The sequence below is a fragment of the Salvelinus namaycush genome, chromosome 33, assembly GCF_016432855.1.
Source record: "Salvelinus namaycush isolate Seneca chromosome 33, SaNama_1.0, whole genome shotgun sequence".
Taxonomy (NCBI): Eukaryota; Metazoa; Chordata; class Actinopteri; order Salmoniformes; family Salmonidae; genus Salvelinus; species Salvelinus namaycush.
The window spans coordinates 1,246,083-1,264,600 of record NC_052339.1 but is presented as its reverse complement, the minus strand read 5'-3'; the positions used below and the strand labels follow the sequence as shown (position 1 = coordinate 1,264,600).

The following is an 18,518-nucleotide window of genomic DNA, read 5'->3' as shown; positions in this document are numbered from 1 at the left end:
GCAGCGTTTATTGCGCATGCACTCTCCGCTAACACAGGAACATTGCCTTTAAATTGAAATCACGATGTAACACCAAACTTAAGCGCTACAGATTAAATAGAGCCCTAGTTTATTTGATTAGAAATACAGGATTTAATACATACGTACAACACTGTGTTATTTTGTGTATGGGGTGACCGGCTTCACACTCCAGTACAGTAGGTGGGGGTGTAGGCAGTAGGCACCTTTCAGTTGGTTGCCATCCGCCAAACAAATTTAAGAAGAAGTAATTATTCTAGACATTTCCTGTTTCTCGAGCACGAATCCGTAGTAATGACAACAAAATAACAAAAAAAAAAATCCCACCCATCCATTTTCTCCCCAAAATGTCTAAACTACAACAGATCAATGTGTTTCTCAACGAAAAATTAACAGCAGTTCCTTTGGAGATATCCGTAGTAGTTAAAAAAACGATCGCAGAGTACCAGGAAGAAATCTACCGTTTGAAACGGGCGAATGCACGTCTACGAAGACTGCTGGACTTGGTTTTCAAACCAGAGATAAAATTGCATAGATTAGCAGGTATGTGACGTCTCTATTTGACATTCATTTTACATTGTAGCCTAATACTACCTTTAAAAAAAGTATTCGGCAATCATCATTTATTCGAAAAACACTGCTTCTATCATTTGCCGCAATAAAGAAAGTTCGACAAAAGAAAAATCCACCCCTGTCCAACGGAAACTTTTTTGTCTATCTTCAGAAAATGTCTCATATCTGTTAACAATATACCAGTCGCAATATTTTTTTGTTGCGACATTGCTTTTTGTCGAATTACCCTGCCAGCCTACTGAGTACGGTTACATGAAGCCAATAATGCCATTATTGTCAATAGTCCGTTTAATATAATAGTTTGATTTAAACGTTTAGGGCTACATGCTTTGCAAGATTATTTATTTTAAGGGTCCATAATAAAACATTTATAAGGCATTTACAAACCGTTTGCGCACCACTTATTAATCATTAGTCCCATATTTGTAAATGTTAGTAAGGTACTGCAGGAATGTCTACCAATGGCATGCCCATCTTTTTGTGAGAAATTACACTTGTCACTCGAAACATTTATAAAGTATTTATGAAGTAATAATAGCACTCACTTTAGATTAGGGACTGCAAAAATACTTTACTAATGATTAGTAAATGGTTTATTAATGTGGGAGTAATGATTAATATATGGTTTAGACATTTAGAAATGGCATATACATTTTTTATTATAGACTCTTAAAATAAAGTGTTACCAGAACGATATCCCTAATAATCTTGTTTACATGGATACGTCTGAAAACAGGGGACTTTGATGAATGAACAAAATCGACAATCAAAATAAACGTTCTACCACTGAGAACATGTTATTTTTGGGAAGCCCATTTGATTGAATTTGGACATATAAAGTTTGTTTGTGAAAACTATTTCTAAGATGCGTACTTTTAAGTTTTTCTGAACTCACTTCACTTGCACATTTATTTTCTATATATTTATCTTATTTAACCTTTTTAACTAGGCAAATCATAAGCGGGAGGCTTGCGCTGCTGGCTCATGCGCAGATCAAATACACAGCTGTAACTCCAATTCAGCTGGTCCCAATCATTTGAAAGATTGCTCAGAAAACCAGGTGTTTTAATATACGTATGCTTACTTCTATTATGACTTTACGCCGATTAAGATAAGCAGAGTAAGGTGTTTACATGAGGGCAATTCCACGGTTATGGAATTGCGCTGAGACTCCGATTTTTCACTTAAAATGTACGCCAAACAAACACCATTGATATTCAAAGTTTAAGTGAAGTGGATTAACACCCGGTAACAGAATTTCGTTAAGAGAATTTCATCATGGGTCCCTGATCTATACATCTATACTACACAGAATTGCATAATTATTAATTATGGATACGAATGTCATATAGTAGAGTAGAGTACTACTGTGTACTGTACTGAACTATACTCTACTTCTTTTCACTGTGCTCTACTGTACTGTAATGTCCAAACGTGTGAAACATTGACGTCTATGATTGATTCAGGTTTGGTCCAGTCCGGACGTCTATGTTTGGGCCAAATGAAGGCCAGTCCTGACGTCTGTTGACGTTGAAATCAGGGCTGGTCCAGATCGGACCCCAAAAAATATGTCTGTGGACGCTGAAACCAGGGCAGACTGACCAAATGTAGACTATTTTTCGACGTCCAGTGTCAACTGTGCTCAGTGGGTAAGGATGCTGGTTACAGTAAATGGAAAGAGAGGGGGCTCATGGGTAGGTGTCAGAAAGAGCTGTGAGAGGTGACATTAATAGGGGAGAGAGAGAGAGTGGCAAGAGGGAGGCGTTGTCCAGACTTTTCACAGTCTTGCTTTGACCACCAGATTAGAGAAAGAAAACCATTATCGGCTTAACATAACAGTATGCCAGTGGAAGGGAGAACAGTAGCAGGAGACACAACTATGATTAAAAAAAATAGACCCTTAGCTTTCATGTGACAGACAATTTGACACCAACTTCACGTTGGTGCTCATGTGTCCTTTTACAGAGAAATGACCATGACTAATGCCATACTCGGCCTACTGCCATAATCAGTTTAATATTGAATTATTAGTTTGCATGTGAACATAATCAATGAGCTTGCTGCACCTTTCTCCTGGCACTTTTCATCAGCAAACTGCTCTAAAGCAGTCATGTTTAAGGCGTGCGCTCTCCACAAACTGCTGTTTTCAGATAGCCATGGTCCCAATTGAGGCAATGCTTTCAGCATCAAATTCAATGTTTTCTAAGCTAACGTATGGAATTGTTTTAAGATGGTCATACCAAGGATTATTTAGCTATTTGATTTAGAATTTTAAAGACCCCTTGAAACATTTAATTTGGCATTACTGCTGTTAGCCAATAGAAACACATTGAATAACAGATTCACTACATGGAACAACAGATAAAAATCGAAAGGAAGTTTGTTCTGAAGTGTCTGTCCTATATCTGAGAGATATAAGAATGATCTGGAAACTATTTTTATTAGACATTGTAGGCACTAAACTATCTAAATTTAAAAAAACTGGTACCAGGGACCTTCAGATGAGTCTTGTGGTTGTCCTAGGGCAAGACGGAACACCATCATGCCCGTGAGAGTCTCAGCTTTCCACAGAGGGGTCATATTGTGTAGGCCAAACCGTTCGGACGCTACAGACGTTTTCGTGAGAAGACCGATTTTCGGGATGTCTCATGGTCTGACAAACACAGCTCTAGCTCTGCCACCTTTCAACACAGATGCAGAAGGGCGTTATCGGCGGATGCGGTGGATTAAATGCAAAAAAAAACATATCTCTACCTTAAACTGACGGATTTTCATGGGGATTTCTTTAATATGTTCAATTAGATTCAAGTCGGTTCAACCGACTTCAAAAACGCTGGTCTCTGTATGTGCCAATCAAGATGTGTTTGTTCATGATCTAAGGCACGTGCAAAAGACGGAAGTACAGTCTTGCAGGTGTTTACATGGTTTTGCGCATGTGCCAGGTAATAGAAATTTCTTAGGCCGTACCGGCGCTCTAAACAGTTGGGTAAATAATACTTTCCTGTGGATATTTTGTCTCAAATTTCTACCGCACAGACAACCGGTTGAGTAAGTTCAAATGTAATAATGTATAAAGAATTTAATTCTATATGCAAAGCAACACCTTCAGGACTTAATTAATGAAATTCTTCTGGAATGCATATATTATTGAAATTGAATGGACGAGAGCTTGGTTGCTCCCTCACAAATCTTGTATATCAAATAAAGTAAAAGAAATTCACAAAAATCTTGCACAAAACATACCCTTGCAATAACTTGCGTGGCGGCAGGTAGCCTACTTAGAGCGTTGGGCCAGTAACCGACGGGTCAGTAACAGCTGATATCTCAAAATGCTGTACAGAAACCCAGCCTAAAACCCCAAACAGCAAGCAATGCAGGTGACTGTATCTGTGACCAACAGATGAATATTTGTATTCGCATACATGTGAAATCCATAGATTAGGGCCTAATGAATTGATTTAATTTGACTGATTTCCTCATATTAACTGTAACTCAGTAAAATCAATGAAATTGTTGCGTTTATATTTTTGTTCAGTATAGTGTGTGTGTATATATGGCTACTTCATAGCAAGCTATTATCTGTGTGCCTACTAGCTACGTAGTTAGCATCACATTCCCTGACCAACTGCAGTAGAGTGTGCGTGGCCGCTCTCCATGGACCTTTCCCGTATTAAATAAAAAATAACAAAGCGTTCCAATCCTCTCTGCCAAAAATAGTTTTCCCGTTTTCCCCTCCCCAGTCAGACCACTCCCAGACTGTCCTCGCAAAATTCTTACAATAGAAATATGTTTTTGCTAAAGAAAACAAATTTTTCCCATTTTAATGAAACTCTATTACAGTAAGGTACTTAACGTAAACTCGTACATCGCCTTGGTCCATACAATTGCCCTTATTTTAGCGCCCCAAAAACGTAATACTTCCAGATCAACTGTAATGTCAATACCATTGTAAAGCACAATTTCTCCCCTTTTCAACATTATCAATTACATGACCTAAACGCTGCCCGTTTCTGCATAATTCAAGTAGGCAATGAGCCCCGTCGGGTCTTTTTAAAAATGGCGGGTGGGGAAGCGAAACTAATGCGTGATAGTGAGAAGGAGAGAGGTTGTGTGGGAAAATTGCTTTTTTTCACTCGATCTGTCCAACTTATCACCTTATCGCCTCTAAAATTTAAATAAAACACTATAAAGAGTTTATATAATGTGTCATTACATACCTATTTGAAGGTTTGTGTCGAATTTGAATCGGGTTTTTAGGGCGGTGCTAAAGTGATCTTAGAAGTAAACAGCGGCTTTGAGAATGATGATCGCATGCAATGATGACGCAAAAAATGACTAGGTATCCCCCCTTACCCCCGTCACTGTCCATTTCTTGTTTTTAAACGATGAGAGAAGTGCTACACCTGGTGGAGAGAGATTGTAAGACAGAAATAGTTGCTTTATGCGTGCTGTACGTTACGACATGACACGTCACGATGTAACGGAGGGTCCGTTTTTTAAACTTTTCTCCAATACTATAGAGCCATTACCATGTCGATCAACGCTTGAATAGAAACCTAGTTCACACCCCCGATTTTGAAGTCAACACAGTCGCTACAGTCCCATTCGTTTTCTTTGTAGCCTTGTTTGAATATTGCATTTGCGCACATTTGTTGCGAATGTGGTGAGTTTACGTTAATTGTTACCCAGAAATTGTACAAACGGCTGCATTAGGCCTTTTAGGGACGTTACACTTTCAAGTCCAAGTTTGTCAGATGTCACGGAGCTCGTTCAGTCCGTGACTGTATTCTGACTTGTCCCGCCGAAGTTCAACTATAAATAGAAAAACGAATGTTAGAATTTGTTGTCATATGCCGACATTCAATTGGTTTTGGGCGCTACACCTTTGTTTGAAGCTCCGCTAATTTACTCTGTCTAATCATGCTTTTGCCTGTTAATGTTACCATTCAAGTTCTCATGTTTTGGTTATGTTAAAGGTAGGAATTGTTTGCAAACTTACCTGGTAAGCCTTGTTTGAATTGTTTGTTGCTCTCTGTTATACTCCTGCTGCATTCAGGATCGCTACTTATCCTATGTTACTGGGTTTTGTAATGTGGTTGAATCCCGCATATGCTTTATGCAAACACAGTTATTGAAGTGTGTGTATTTATGAATTGCCAATGCGATTACCTTCTTATGGTTATTAGGGCAGGGACGATACCAGTATTGCGATTAGAGGTCGACCGATTATGATTTTTCAACGCCGATACCGATACCGATTATTGGGGGACCAAAAGGGGCTGATACCGATTAATCTGCCTATTTTTTTATTTTTATTTGTAATATTGACAATTACAACAATACTGAATGAACACTTATTTTAACTTAATATAATACATCAATAAAATCATCAATGAAACATGTTCAATTTGGTTTAAATAATGCAAAAACAAAGTGTTGGAGAAGAAAGTAAAAGTGCAATATGTGCCATGTAAGAAAGCTAACGTTTAAGTTCCTTGCTCAGAACATGAGAACATATGAAAGCTGGTGGTTCCTTTTAACATGGGTCTTCAATATTCCCAGGTAAGAAGCTTTAGTTTGTAGTTGTTATAGGAATTATAGGACTATTTCTCTCTATATGATTTGTATTTCATATACCTTTGACTATTGGATGTTCTTATAGGCACTTTAGTATTGCTAGTGTAACAGTATAGCTTCCGTCACTCTCCTCGCTCCTACCTGGGCTCGAACCAGGAACCCATCGACAACAGCCACCCTTGAAGCAGCGTTACCCATGCAGAGCAAGGGGAACAACTACTCCAAGTCTCAGAGCGAGTGACGTTTGAAACGCTATTATCGCGCACCCCCCTAACTAGCTAGCCATTTCACATCGGTTACACCAGCCTAATCTCGGGAGTTGATATGCTTGAAGTCATAAACAACGCAATGCTTGAAGCATTGCGAAGAGCTGCTGGCAAAACGCACGAAAGTGCTGTTTGAATGAATGCTTACGAGCCTGCTGCTGCCTACCACTGCTCAGTCAGACTGCTCTATCAAATCATAGACTTAATTATAATATAATAACACACAGAAATACGAGCCTTAGGTCATTAATATGGTCGAATCCGGAAACTATCATCTCGAAAACAAAACATTTATTCTTTCAGTGAAATACGGAACCGTTCCGTATTTTATCTAACGGGTGGCATCCATAAGTCTAAATATTCCTGTTACATTGCACAACCTTGAATGTTATGTCATAATTACGTAAAATTCTGGCAAATTAGATAGCAACGAGCCAGGCGACCCAAACTGTTGCATATACCCTGACTCTGCGTGCAATGAACGCAAGAGAAGTGACACAATTTCACCTGGTTAATATTGCCTGCTAACCTGGATTTCTTTTAGCTAAATATGCAGGTTTAAAAATATATACTTCTGTGTATTGATTTTAAGAAAGGCATTGATGTTTATGGTTAGGTACAGTCGTGCAACGATTGTGCTTTTTTCGCAAATGCGCTTTTGTTAAATCATCCCCCGTTTGGCGAGGTTGGCTGTCTTTGTTAGGAAGAAATGGTCTTCACAAACTGCTGCATATACCCTGACTCTGTTGCAAGAGAAGTGACACAATTTCCCTAGTTAAAAGAAACTCATGTTAGCAGGCAATATTAACTAAATATGCAGGTTTAAAAAATGTATACTTGTGTATTGATTTTAAGACAGACATTGATGTTTATGGTTAGGTACACGTTGGAGCAACGACAGTCCTGTTTCGCGAATGCGCACCGCATCGATTATTAGCAACGCAGGACACGCTAGATAAACTAGTAATATCATCAACCATGTGTAGTTAACTAGTGATTATGATTGATTGATTGATTGTTTTTTTATAAGATACGTTTAATGCTAGCTAGCAGTTTACCTTGGCTTCTTACTGCATTTGCGTAACAGGCAGGCTCCTCGTGGAGTGCAATGTAAAGCAGGTGGTTAGAGCGTTGGACTAGTTAACTGTAAGGTTGCAAGATTGAATCCCCGAGCTGACAAGGTAAAAATCTGTCGTTCTGCCCCTGAACAAGGCAGTTAACCCACCGTTCCTAGGCCGTCATTGAAAATAAGAATGTGTTCTTAACTGACTTGCCTAGTTAAATAAAGGATAAATAAAGGTGTCAAAAGAAAAATCGGTGGCCAAAAATACAGTTTTCCGATTGTTATGAAAACTTGAAATCGGCCCTAATTAATCGGCCATTCCGATTAATCGGTCGACCTCTAGTTAATACTGTTGCTATTTAAGGATTATCAGGTTGAAAACATTTTTTACGTGGTTACATTTTGGGAATAACATTAATTTGGATTCACTGTAGCTTTTGTATCACTGCAAAGTTGTTTCCTATTCACAGCCAAGGTAAAAATACACGATTCCAACATGGATTGTCTACTCAGGGAAAACAGGGTGATGATGGAGACGCTACTAGACATACAAAGTTGTAGCATGCGTGAAAATCAAAAAAAATTCTGGTATTCCTGAGGACGCATCCAATAATCCAGAGGGCGTGATCAGAGAATTCATAAAATCCACATTGAAACTTCCTATAGAGACTGTAAACAAGGTGGCTTTCCACCGAGTACACAGACTTGGAGCTCGGAGCAACAAGACCAAGGGTCCCTAACCGATCATCGCAAAATTTGAACACTACCAACAAACAAAAGGAGCTGATCAAAAGCAGAGAAAGGGAGCTTAAAGGGACCAAATTCGGGCCTCAATTACCAATTTCCAAAGGAGATAAACGAACGTCGTAAGAGACTGTATCCAGTACAAAGACAACAAAGGAAGGATGGTAGGCGTGCCTTTATCATTGTGGACAAACTCTTTATAGATGGACAGCTATTCCGAGACAGCTCCATAACACCGTGGCTGTACTAAATTCTACAGGGACTTCAGGTTACGAAAATAAAGAAGGTTACGTGAACTGTTTAAAATATCTGACCATTATGAAGTGGATATGAACACACGTACTCAACTACATGCTCGCTTACACATACGGACTTATACATACACACGCACATCTGATCTCACTCTCTTTCTCTTCTCTCCCTCTCTATTGTCGAACTGTTTTATCATTTAATGTGTTTATTGTTTGTCTATCTTTTTATGTATTTCTCTACAAGTTTATATATGTTTACAACAAGCAAGGGGAAGATATCAGAATAGGGGCATTGGGGAATAATAACATATTGTACGGAATACATTTGTACTGTAGTGAAGCCGTCTCTAGAGTAATGCAAGATCTCTTTCATGATCATGTGAAACGTCAATTGCTATGGAAATGCTGGGATGTGTTTTTCAATTATGTTGAAGGTAATTATGATGCAACTATGATGGTGATAAGATATGGATTACAATTATGAATATTAAGGCTATACGCACTACATGTTACACACATAGACACTCAAACATGCAAATTGGCAGAGATATTATTTATTTGGACATCACACATTATAGTCTTACTCTTATACAGACATCATACACACTCTCATTATATCATATCCAATATCATACACATCAACCTACTCAGATTTGTTAGACACATAACTTGTCTCAATCTTCTAACATCTGTGGCATTAGCTCACAGGCAAGGGAATAAAAAAAATATTGCTAGAACCTATTTCTTGAATTCTAAATATCAGACATTTGAAAGCTCTAGTTTTGACCTTCATAATACCCCTCATGGCAGTAACTTTACAAGCACTAATTATGGTCCATTTAGACTGAGAATAGTATCTAGTTATGGTAAGGGGTGAAATAAGTATAGCTAGTTATAATTGTAACGGTTTGGCAGATTATAGAACAAGAAGATCAGTCTTTACATGGCTAAAATAAAAGGAATATAACATATACTGTTTACAGGAAACTCACTCTACATCCTTAGATGAAGTTGCATGGAAAAGGGAATGGGGTGGTGAAATAATTTTCTGTCATGGACAAAGGAACTCAAAGGGTGTGATGATATTAATTAACAAAAATCTCGATGTGAATGTGCAAATAATCAGGAATGATTCGCAAGGAAGATGGATCCTTTTGAATATGAAAGTGGATGAAAAAGAGATTTGGCTCATTAATCTATATGGTCCAAATCAGGATGATCCACATTTCTTCGAAAACATTTATACCAATTTATTTAACTTACAGGCACCAAATTTCGGTAATTCTCTTATAAAATGGGTAAAAAATAATGTACAGCAACCCCAGGTGTAAAATAGTAAATAACGGCTACTTCTCAGAGAGTTTTGAATTGTCAAGAGGAGTTAAACAAGGGTGTCCGCTGTCACAATATCTATTCGTTTTGGCCATCGAAATGCTAGCTATTAAAATCAGATCCAATAACAACATTAGAGGATTAGAAATCCAAGGCTTAAAAACAATGGTGTCCATGTATGCCGATGACTCAAGTTTTATGTTAAGTCCGCAAGCTAGATCCCTGCAATGTCTCATTAAAGATCTAGATAAATTTTCTGTACTCTCTGGACTAAAACCTAATTATGATATGTGTACAATATTACGTATTGGATCCTTAAAAAATACTACTTTTACATTACCTAGCAGCTTACCTATAAAATGGGCTGATGGTGAAGTAGACATACTCGGTATTCATATCACAAAATATATAAATAAGCTCTCCACAATGAATTTCAATAGAAAACTTGTAAAAATAGACAAGATCCTGCAACCATGGAGAGGTACATACCTGTCTATTTATGGAAAAATTGCCCTGATTAACTCCTTAGTCATATCTCAGTTTACTCACTTACTTATGGTGCTGCCTACTCCTGATGATTTGTTTTTCAAATCATATGAGCAAAAAATATTTCGCTTTAACTGGGACGCTAAACCAGACAAAATAAAATGAGCCTATCTATATAATGAACTGGGTGGGTTGAGATTATTAAATATAAAAGCACTAAAGCTCTCTCTAAAAGCTTCACTCATTCAAAAGTTTTATTTGAACCCTAAATGGTTCTCAAGTAGATTCATAAGAAAAGCTCATCCATTGTTTAAAAATTGCCTTTTTGCCTTTGCGCAGATTAATTTTTGATTAATTGAAAATTATACTTTTTTCAAATGATCTGTCTTTTTCAAACAAGCATTGCAGAGCTGGCTACAATTTAAATTTCATCCCCCTGAAAAGATAGAACAAATATTACAACAAATATTATGGCTGAACTGAAATGTGCTGGTTGATAAAATACCTGTATTTATGGGAAAGATGTTTGAAAGGGGTATTTTGTTCTTAAATGATATTCTAAATTGTAATGGTAGAGTTATGTCCTTCATGGAGTCAGCAGCATACCACCCTGCATACCACTGCTGGCTTGCTTCTGAAGCTAAGCAGGGTTGGTCCTGGTCAGTCCCTGGATGGGAGACCAGATGCTGCTGGAGGTGGTGTTGGAGGGCCAGTAGGAGGCACTCTTTCCTCTGGTCTAAAAAAAAAAATATCCCAATGCCCCAGGGCAGTGATTGGGGACACTGCCCTGTGTCGGGTGCCGTCTTTCGGATGGGACGTTAAACGGGTGTCCTGACTCTCTGAGGTCATTAAAGATCTCATGGCACTTGTCGTAAGAGTAGGGGTGTTAACCCCAGTGTCCTGGCTAAATTCCCAATCTGGCCCTCAAACCATCACGGTCACCTAATAATCCCCAGTTTACAATTGGCTCATTCATCCCCTATAACTATTCCCCAGGTCATTGCTGCAAATGAGAACGTGTTCTCAGTCAACTTACCTGGTAAAATAAAGGATAAATAAAAAATAAAAATCAGAATTGTACGGGAAGGTCTGCTCAATCCAAGAGTACAACCAATTGATTACAGCATTGCCCCAAAAATGGAGGAGGTGGGTGGCAGCGGGAGGAGGTAGGGAAATGGTCTGTCTGTCCAATATAAAGGATCAAAACTGGCGGAGGAATAAAAATAACATAAATAGGGAAGTATACCAGTTTCATTTAAGGACCAGGATGTTGACAACTGTGCCATACAGATTGCAAAATAGTTGGGAAGAGATTTTTGATGTACCGATTCCATGGTACAGGGTGTATGAGTTGATATATAAAACAACGCAAGATTCAAGACTTCGTGCTTTTCAGCTAAAATTATTATATAGAATTCTTGCCGCCAACAAAATGTTGAATATTTGGGGCATAAAATCATCGAAGCTCTGCAGATTTTGTTTTGAGGATACAGATTCAATAGACCATTTATTTTGGTATTGCCCTCAGGTAGCCTGTTTCTGGTCTCAGGTTCAGGAATGGCTGAAAATGCATAGCATTGATCTAAAATTGACCCTAGAAATAGTACTGTTAGGAGATCTGGAGAGACCGGGTCAGTCAATTACTAATATACTAATACTCTTAGTAAAAGTATTTATCTTCAACACACAATCTGTAGATTCTATTCGATTAGATAGATTGGAATTGTACGTTAAACATCATAGTTGAAAGATACAGTGGGGCAAAAAAGTATTTAGTCAGCCACCAATTGTGCAAGTTCTCCCACTTAAAAAGATGAGAGAGGCCTGTAATTTTCATCATAGGTACACTTCAACTATGACAGACAAAATGAGGGGAAAAAATCCAGAAAAATCACATTGTAGGATTTTTAATGAATTTATTTGCATATTATGGTGGAAAATAAGTATTTGGTCAATAACAAAAGTTTATCTCAATACTTTGTTATATACCCTTTGTTGGCAATGACAGAGGTCAAACGTTTTCTGTAAGTCTTCACAAGGTTTTCACACACTGTTGCTGGTATTTTGGCCCATTCCTCCATGCAGATCTCCTCTAGAGCAGTGATGTTTTGGGGCTGTTGCTGGGCAACACGGACTTTCAACTCCCTCCAAAGATTTTCTATGGGGTTGAGATCTGGAGACTGGCTAGGCCACTCCAGGACCTTGAAATGCTTCTTACGAAGCCACTCCTTCGTTGCCCGGGCGGTGTGTTTGGGATCATTGTCATGCTGAAAGACCCAGCCACGTTTCATCTTCAATGCCCTTGCTGATGGAAGGAGGTTTTCACTCAAAATCTCACGATACATGGCCCCATTCATTCTTTCCTTTACACGGATCAGTCGTCCTGGTCCCATTGCAGAAAAACAGCCCCAAAGCATGATGTTTCCACCCCCATGCTTCACAGTAGGTATGGTGTTCTTTGGATGCAACTCAGCATTCTTTGTCCTCCAAACACGACGAGTTGAGTTTTTACCAAAAAGTTCTATATTTTGGTTTCATCTGACCATATGACATTCTCCCAATCTTCTTCTGGATCATCCAAATGCTCTCTAGCAAACTTCAGACGGGCCTGGACATGTACTGGCTTAAGCAGGGGGACACGTCTGGCACTGCAGGATTTGAGTCCCTGGCGGCGTAGTGTGTTGCTGATGGTAGGCTTTGTTACTTTGGTCCCAGCTCTCTGCAGGTCATTCACTAGGTCCCCCCGTGTGGTTCTGGGATTTTTGCTCACCGTTCTTGTGATCAGTTTGACCCCACGGGGTGAGATCTTGCGTGGAGCCCCAGACGGAGGGAGAATATCAGTGGTCTTGTATGTCTTCCATTTCCTAATAATTGCTCCCACAGTTGATTTCTTCAAACCAAGCTGCTTACCTATTGCAGATTCAGTCTTCCCAGCCTGGTGCAGGTCTACAATTTTGTTTCTGGTGTCCTTTGACAGCTCTTTGGTCTTGGCCATAGTGGAGTTTGGAGTGTGACTGTTTGAGGTTGTGGACAGGTGTCTTTTATACTGATAACAAGTTCAAACAGGTGCCATTAATACAGGTAACGAGTGGAGGACAGAGGAGCCTCTTAAAGAAGAAGTTACAGGTCTGTGAGAGCCAGAAATCTTGCTTGTTTGTAGGTGACCAAATACTTATTTTCCACCATAATTTGCAAATAAATTCATTAAAAATCCTACAATGTGATTTTCTGGATTTTTTTTTCTCATTTTGTCTGTCATAGTTGAAGTGTACCTATGATGAAAATTACAGGCCTCTCTCATCTTTTTAAGTGGGAGAACTTGCACAATTGGTGGCTGACTAAATACTTTTTTGCCCCACTGTATGTGTTGCGTAGAAACACAAAGTGGGTGGCCAGCAGAGATAGATGGGATGGGCTGAGGGAAGCTGAGGGTTGGTATGGGGAATTGTAGACAAGTGGGAGTGAAGTTGCTGTGTGAGAGAGAGAATGATGGTCAAAAGATAAAGGAGGAAAAAAAAGTCAAAATAAAACATAATAAAAGTACATTTGAATGACACTAAGTGGCAGTGTTTTTACAACTAATGCCGGTTTGCCTGAGGCTGAGGCTGTGCAGGTGTTTGTACACATGCATATACACACACTCTCATTCAAATAAACACATACAAGAACACACACATACATGTAATAGTGCCAGACATGCACACAAACATATAAAGTATGCATTGCTGTTATGATTTCAGTTGTCCTTGATGTCCTTTATTTAAAATAAAATAAAAATGTGCATTGTTGTTTGCTGTTTTCTTCTGTCTTTTCCTTTTTTCTCTTTAGTTCATTCTCTTGGTTGTTGGTGCGTTGGGGGGTTCTTGGGGGTGGGGAATGGAATTAATTGTATTTTTTATTTTATTTTTCTGGGGGGGGACTGTGGGAGGGGTCTCGAATGGGTGAGGGACAGCTATTGGGGAAGTGTGGGGGGGGATCTTGGAGGGTTCGGGTTTCACAAGATTGTGATCATGAAAAAGGAAACTATGACATATTTTATATCACTATCTTGCACACGTACCCTCACACATAAGGATGGCTCTGTTGCGGAAAGACTGATACATGTTTGATAGTGTCTTGATGCTGTATTGTTTGTCCTTCATGTTCTAATACTTTAATGTTACCCCTTCCTTGTGTTTTTTGTAATAAATAATAATAATTTCTTCTTTAAAAAAAAAAGTTGTTTCCTATTTCAGTCACCTCTTTGCAAAGTTGTTCCCTATTTCAGTCACCTCTTTCCAAAGTTGTTCCCTATTTCAGTCACCTTTTAGGTCACGTTAGCGTGGGTAAAATCAAAAACACCCTAAAGATTGACAAATATTACATCCGATAAATGCATAATATAAAACACAGAAACGATCTGTATAGTATGTTCTTATAGATGTTCTTACCAGCGGTGGTCCTTACCTGTGAGTGTTCAGCTCAAGCGACTCAAGTGTGACGTGTAATCCAGCATACGAACAAAACTTGTGGGAGTTGTAGTTCACATGAGAATTTTTCAACTTTTTGAGATGTCTTGCTTCTCGAACTTCCAGTAACATGCATCAGCTATAAGTAAATTAATTCACAAATCCGAATATAATTTTAGATATATCTTAAATTACGTGTTTTTAATTAATTGGATGATCCAATTTTGAAGCCCCATTGTATAGGTAGTAGTCTCTTTTAAGCGTTTAAGTTTTCATTAAATGTCTTCCTTTCTCTTTCCCTCCAGACCTCCAGCAGCTCACTCTCACTGAAGAGGTTGTTAACCCTGAGCGACAGCACTATGAGCAGGAATGGAGCGCCAGTTTGGGGCCAGTCGAGTCTGATGCCGAAGAGTCTATATGGAACTCTATCAACACTACAACTGTAGAGAACCAAACAGAATTTGATGGTGAGCGCTACAGAGAGTCCGACTCAACCAGTGAATATCAGCCCCCATCTGAAGTAAATCCAGAAAGTGACAACGATGAAAGTGATAATGTAAAAGAGGATGAAGTGGAAAATAGAATACGACTGTCACGGTTAAAGCCTCTTAAATCAAAGAGACGAAGAGGACGGCCAAGGAAAGAAGCCAGGGAGTTGCCTGATCTGAAATGTGACTTGTGCGGAAAATGCTTTGCGACAGCAGGTGGTCTGAGAAGGCATCAACAAAATTTGCACGGTGAAGAGAGACCAAAAGGACAGCCGAAGAAAGAAAAAAGTGAGTTGCCTGACCTCAAATGTGATGTGTGCGGAAAATGCTTGGCGACAGCACGTAGTCTGAAAAGGCATCGACAAAATCGCCATCTTGAAGAGAGACCAAGAGGACGGCCAAGGAAAGAAACCAGTGAGTTGCCTAATCTGAAATGTGACGTTTGCGGAAAGTGCTTTGTGACAAGACGTGGTCTACAAATGCATGGGAAAAATAGGCACAGTGAAGAGAGACCATACATGTGTGACATATGTGGACAAGGTTTCATCTTGAACTGCTACCTGATCCGCCACATGAAGACTCACACGGAGGAGGGACAACATTGCTGTACCGTATGTGGCAAATGTTTCAATCACAAGAATAACCTGAAAAATCATATGGGTACTCATACAGGGCCGTCTTTTAAATGTGATTTGTGTGGAAAATCCTTGACAACAAAAGGAAGTCTGAAACTCCATCAGCAAAATCACACTGGGGAGAAATCCTATCCGTGCAAAGAGTGTGACAAATCCTTCAGCATAAAGGCAAGCCTGGTATTGCATATGAGGACTCATACAGGGGAGAAACCATTCCGGTGCAAAGAATGTGGCAAATGCTTCAGTGACAAGGGAACCCTTACAAAGCATATGATGACTCACACAGAGGAGAAACCACATCGCTGCAACGAATGTGGCAAATGCTTCAGTCTGAAGGGAAGCCTGACTGCGCATATGAAGGTTCATACAGGGGAGGGAGTTCAATGTCATTTGTGTGGAACTCACTTGAAGTTAGCATCAAGTCTGAAAAGACATCTGCGAACTCACAGAATAAATATTCACAATGACTAAGAACAAGAAACAATGCCCCTTGTGTAAAATGTGTTAGATGGAAGAGACTACTAAGAGGACATACCACTCAGGTATGCTCTTGGTAAAAAGTACACTCCGCTATCTTGGAATCTGTTCAATGGTCATTTTAATTCATATAACTTACTCATTGATTGTTGAAGATTTTTATTTTGGGGGAAAATGTATTTATTTAAATGTACTGTATTTAGGTACATTTTCCCATTCTAAATACACTAATATGGCAGCTTAATTACATCATTTTGATAATTAAGTGTGCCACCAGCAGGAGTAGTAACACCAATGATACATTTTAGGTCAATGAGGAGTTTCTGAAATTGAGGCCACAGATTCGAAATTCTAAGATCATTAACCCTTTAAAAATAATACATGTGATATGATTAATCATTTTTCTCACAATGTAATTTCCTTTAAATTAAATTGAGTTACACCAAGTGACACTGGATTTAGACACCAAATGATCAATGGAATCCTCAAAATATATTAAATTCTAAAAGGATGTGATTGGCTAATAATTTTGTTTAATATAGACCCCTCCCCCGATAACAATGGAGGGAATGCTCAAAGTCCTTGTATATCCTAGTATTGAGTGATTTCCAAGGTGTTCACACCAATTACAAAAACCTGAGGGACACATGTTATATTGGTAAAAAAATATATTATTGATCTACAGTGCCTTGTGGTGATTAATTTCTGTATTATCAAATGAGGAGAGACAGACTTATCACACAAGTCAGAGTTATACTTAAACTACATCTTTATTGGTGAGAGCTCTGCAATAGCGGTGGCTGGTCGACGAACCACCCTCAGCTGATTCGTTGAGAGCCACGACACAAAGGCTACTGAAATCTTTTATAGCAAAGATCCACCCCCTAGTCTACATATCAAACAACAGATGTGTGGAACGGGTCACAAGGTGAGACTTGATAAATGAGAATGGAGTATCCCACAGCCAGATAGCATTTGCTATAAATTCTGTTCTTATCGTTCAGTTTGGCCCCTAAGACGAGGCTCCGATCTCATTCTTGGTACTTCATAGCACAAAAACACCAACTCATTCTATGGCATAAATCAATTGTCAACTCCAGATACTCGCATCTCAAGTAAAACCTCTTCTTGACCACACGCCTGGACAAGCTCACTGAGAGAAGTGGCCTCTAGGTCATACACTATCTCAGGATAGGTGCAACATCAGAGATGTCATACAATGGTTCCAGACACTACCCCACAACACTACCCCACACATCTGTTGTCTCAAACCTTATCTCCCCCAAGGCCAAAGGAGGGAGTGACTGGCGCACAGACATTGTGGAGACAAGTAATTGGTTCCCCATTAGTCACGCCATCCCTTCACATGGTTTAAGAATAGGTAAAGACACATTCACATATGAAGACAATGTTCCCTCCTGTCCTCTTTCTGATATTCTGCATAGCACCAGGGACATGTGAAAGACAAGTCTGACTTTTCCTCTCTCTGGGTACCAGGTGACTGAGCCCCAGTTGAGGGAAGAAGTGCAACTACCAACACCAGAGTCCAAAGGGATACATTCTAATAACAAGTATATCACATAAGCATATTATGCAGATAAGACAGCTTAATTATCTATGTTACCTAACTAATTCTGATTCTTCCGCCACAGCCTTCAGAAAGTATTCATACCCCTTGACTTTTTCCACATTTTGTTGTGTTACAGCTTGAATAAAAAAATTATTAAATGTAACTTTTTTTGTCACACAATACCCCATAATGTCAAAGTGGATTTAAAAGCTGCAAATGTCTTGAGTCAATAAGTATTCAGCCTCTTTGTTATGGCAAGCCTAAATTAAATTCAGGAGTAAAAATGGAAGCCTGTACAAAACAAAAGTATTCCAAAACATGTATCTTGTTTGCAACAAGGCATTAAAGTAATACTGCAAAAAAAATGGCAAGCAATTCACTTTTTGTACTGAATACTAATTTTTATGTTTGGGCACATCCAATACAACACAGCACATTACTACCACATTACTACCACATTACTACCACTCTCCATATTTGCAAGCATAGTGGTGGATGCATCATGTTATGGGTATAAATAAAGATATTTAGTATAAAAAATAAACTGAATGGAGCTAAGCACAGGCAAAAACGTAGAGGAAAACCTGGTT

The 18,518-nt window shown here is 39.0% G+C and overlaps 1 protein-coding gene across 1 annotated transcript; it reads left to right on the top strand.

Moving 5' to 3' along the window:
- The first annotated feature begins 264 nt into the window (after window positions 1-264).
- Window positions 265-17,042, top strand: LOC120027992 (zinc finger protein OZF-like). Its single transcript, XM_038973093.1, has 2 exons — window positions 265-561; window positions 15,064-17,042. Exons 1-2 carry the CDS (start codon window positions 366-368, stop codon window positions 16,350-16,352), a joined length of 1,485 nt encoding a protein of 494 aa, XP_038829021.1. The 5' UTR covers window positions 265-365; the 3' UTR covers window positions 16,353-17,042.
- The last annotated feature ends 1,476 nt before the right edge of the window (window positions 17,043-18,518 follow it).

Bases quoted from the DNA above. Each gene is read 5' to 3' on its own strand.
- LOC120027992 (XM_038973093.1), top strand. From the start codon at position 366: ATGTCTAAACTACAACAGATCAATGTGTTTCTCAACGAAAAATTAACA. The intron at 562-15,063 runs GTATGTGACGTC...CTTTCCCTCCAG, and splicing joins AAAATTGCATAGATTAGCAG to ACCTCCAGCAGCTCACTCTC.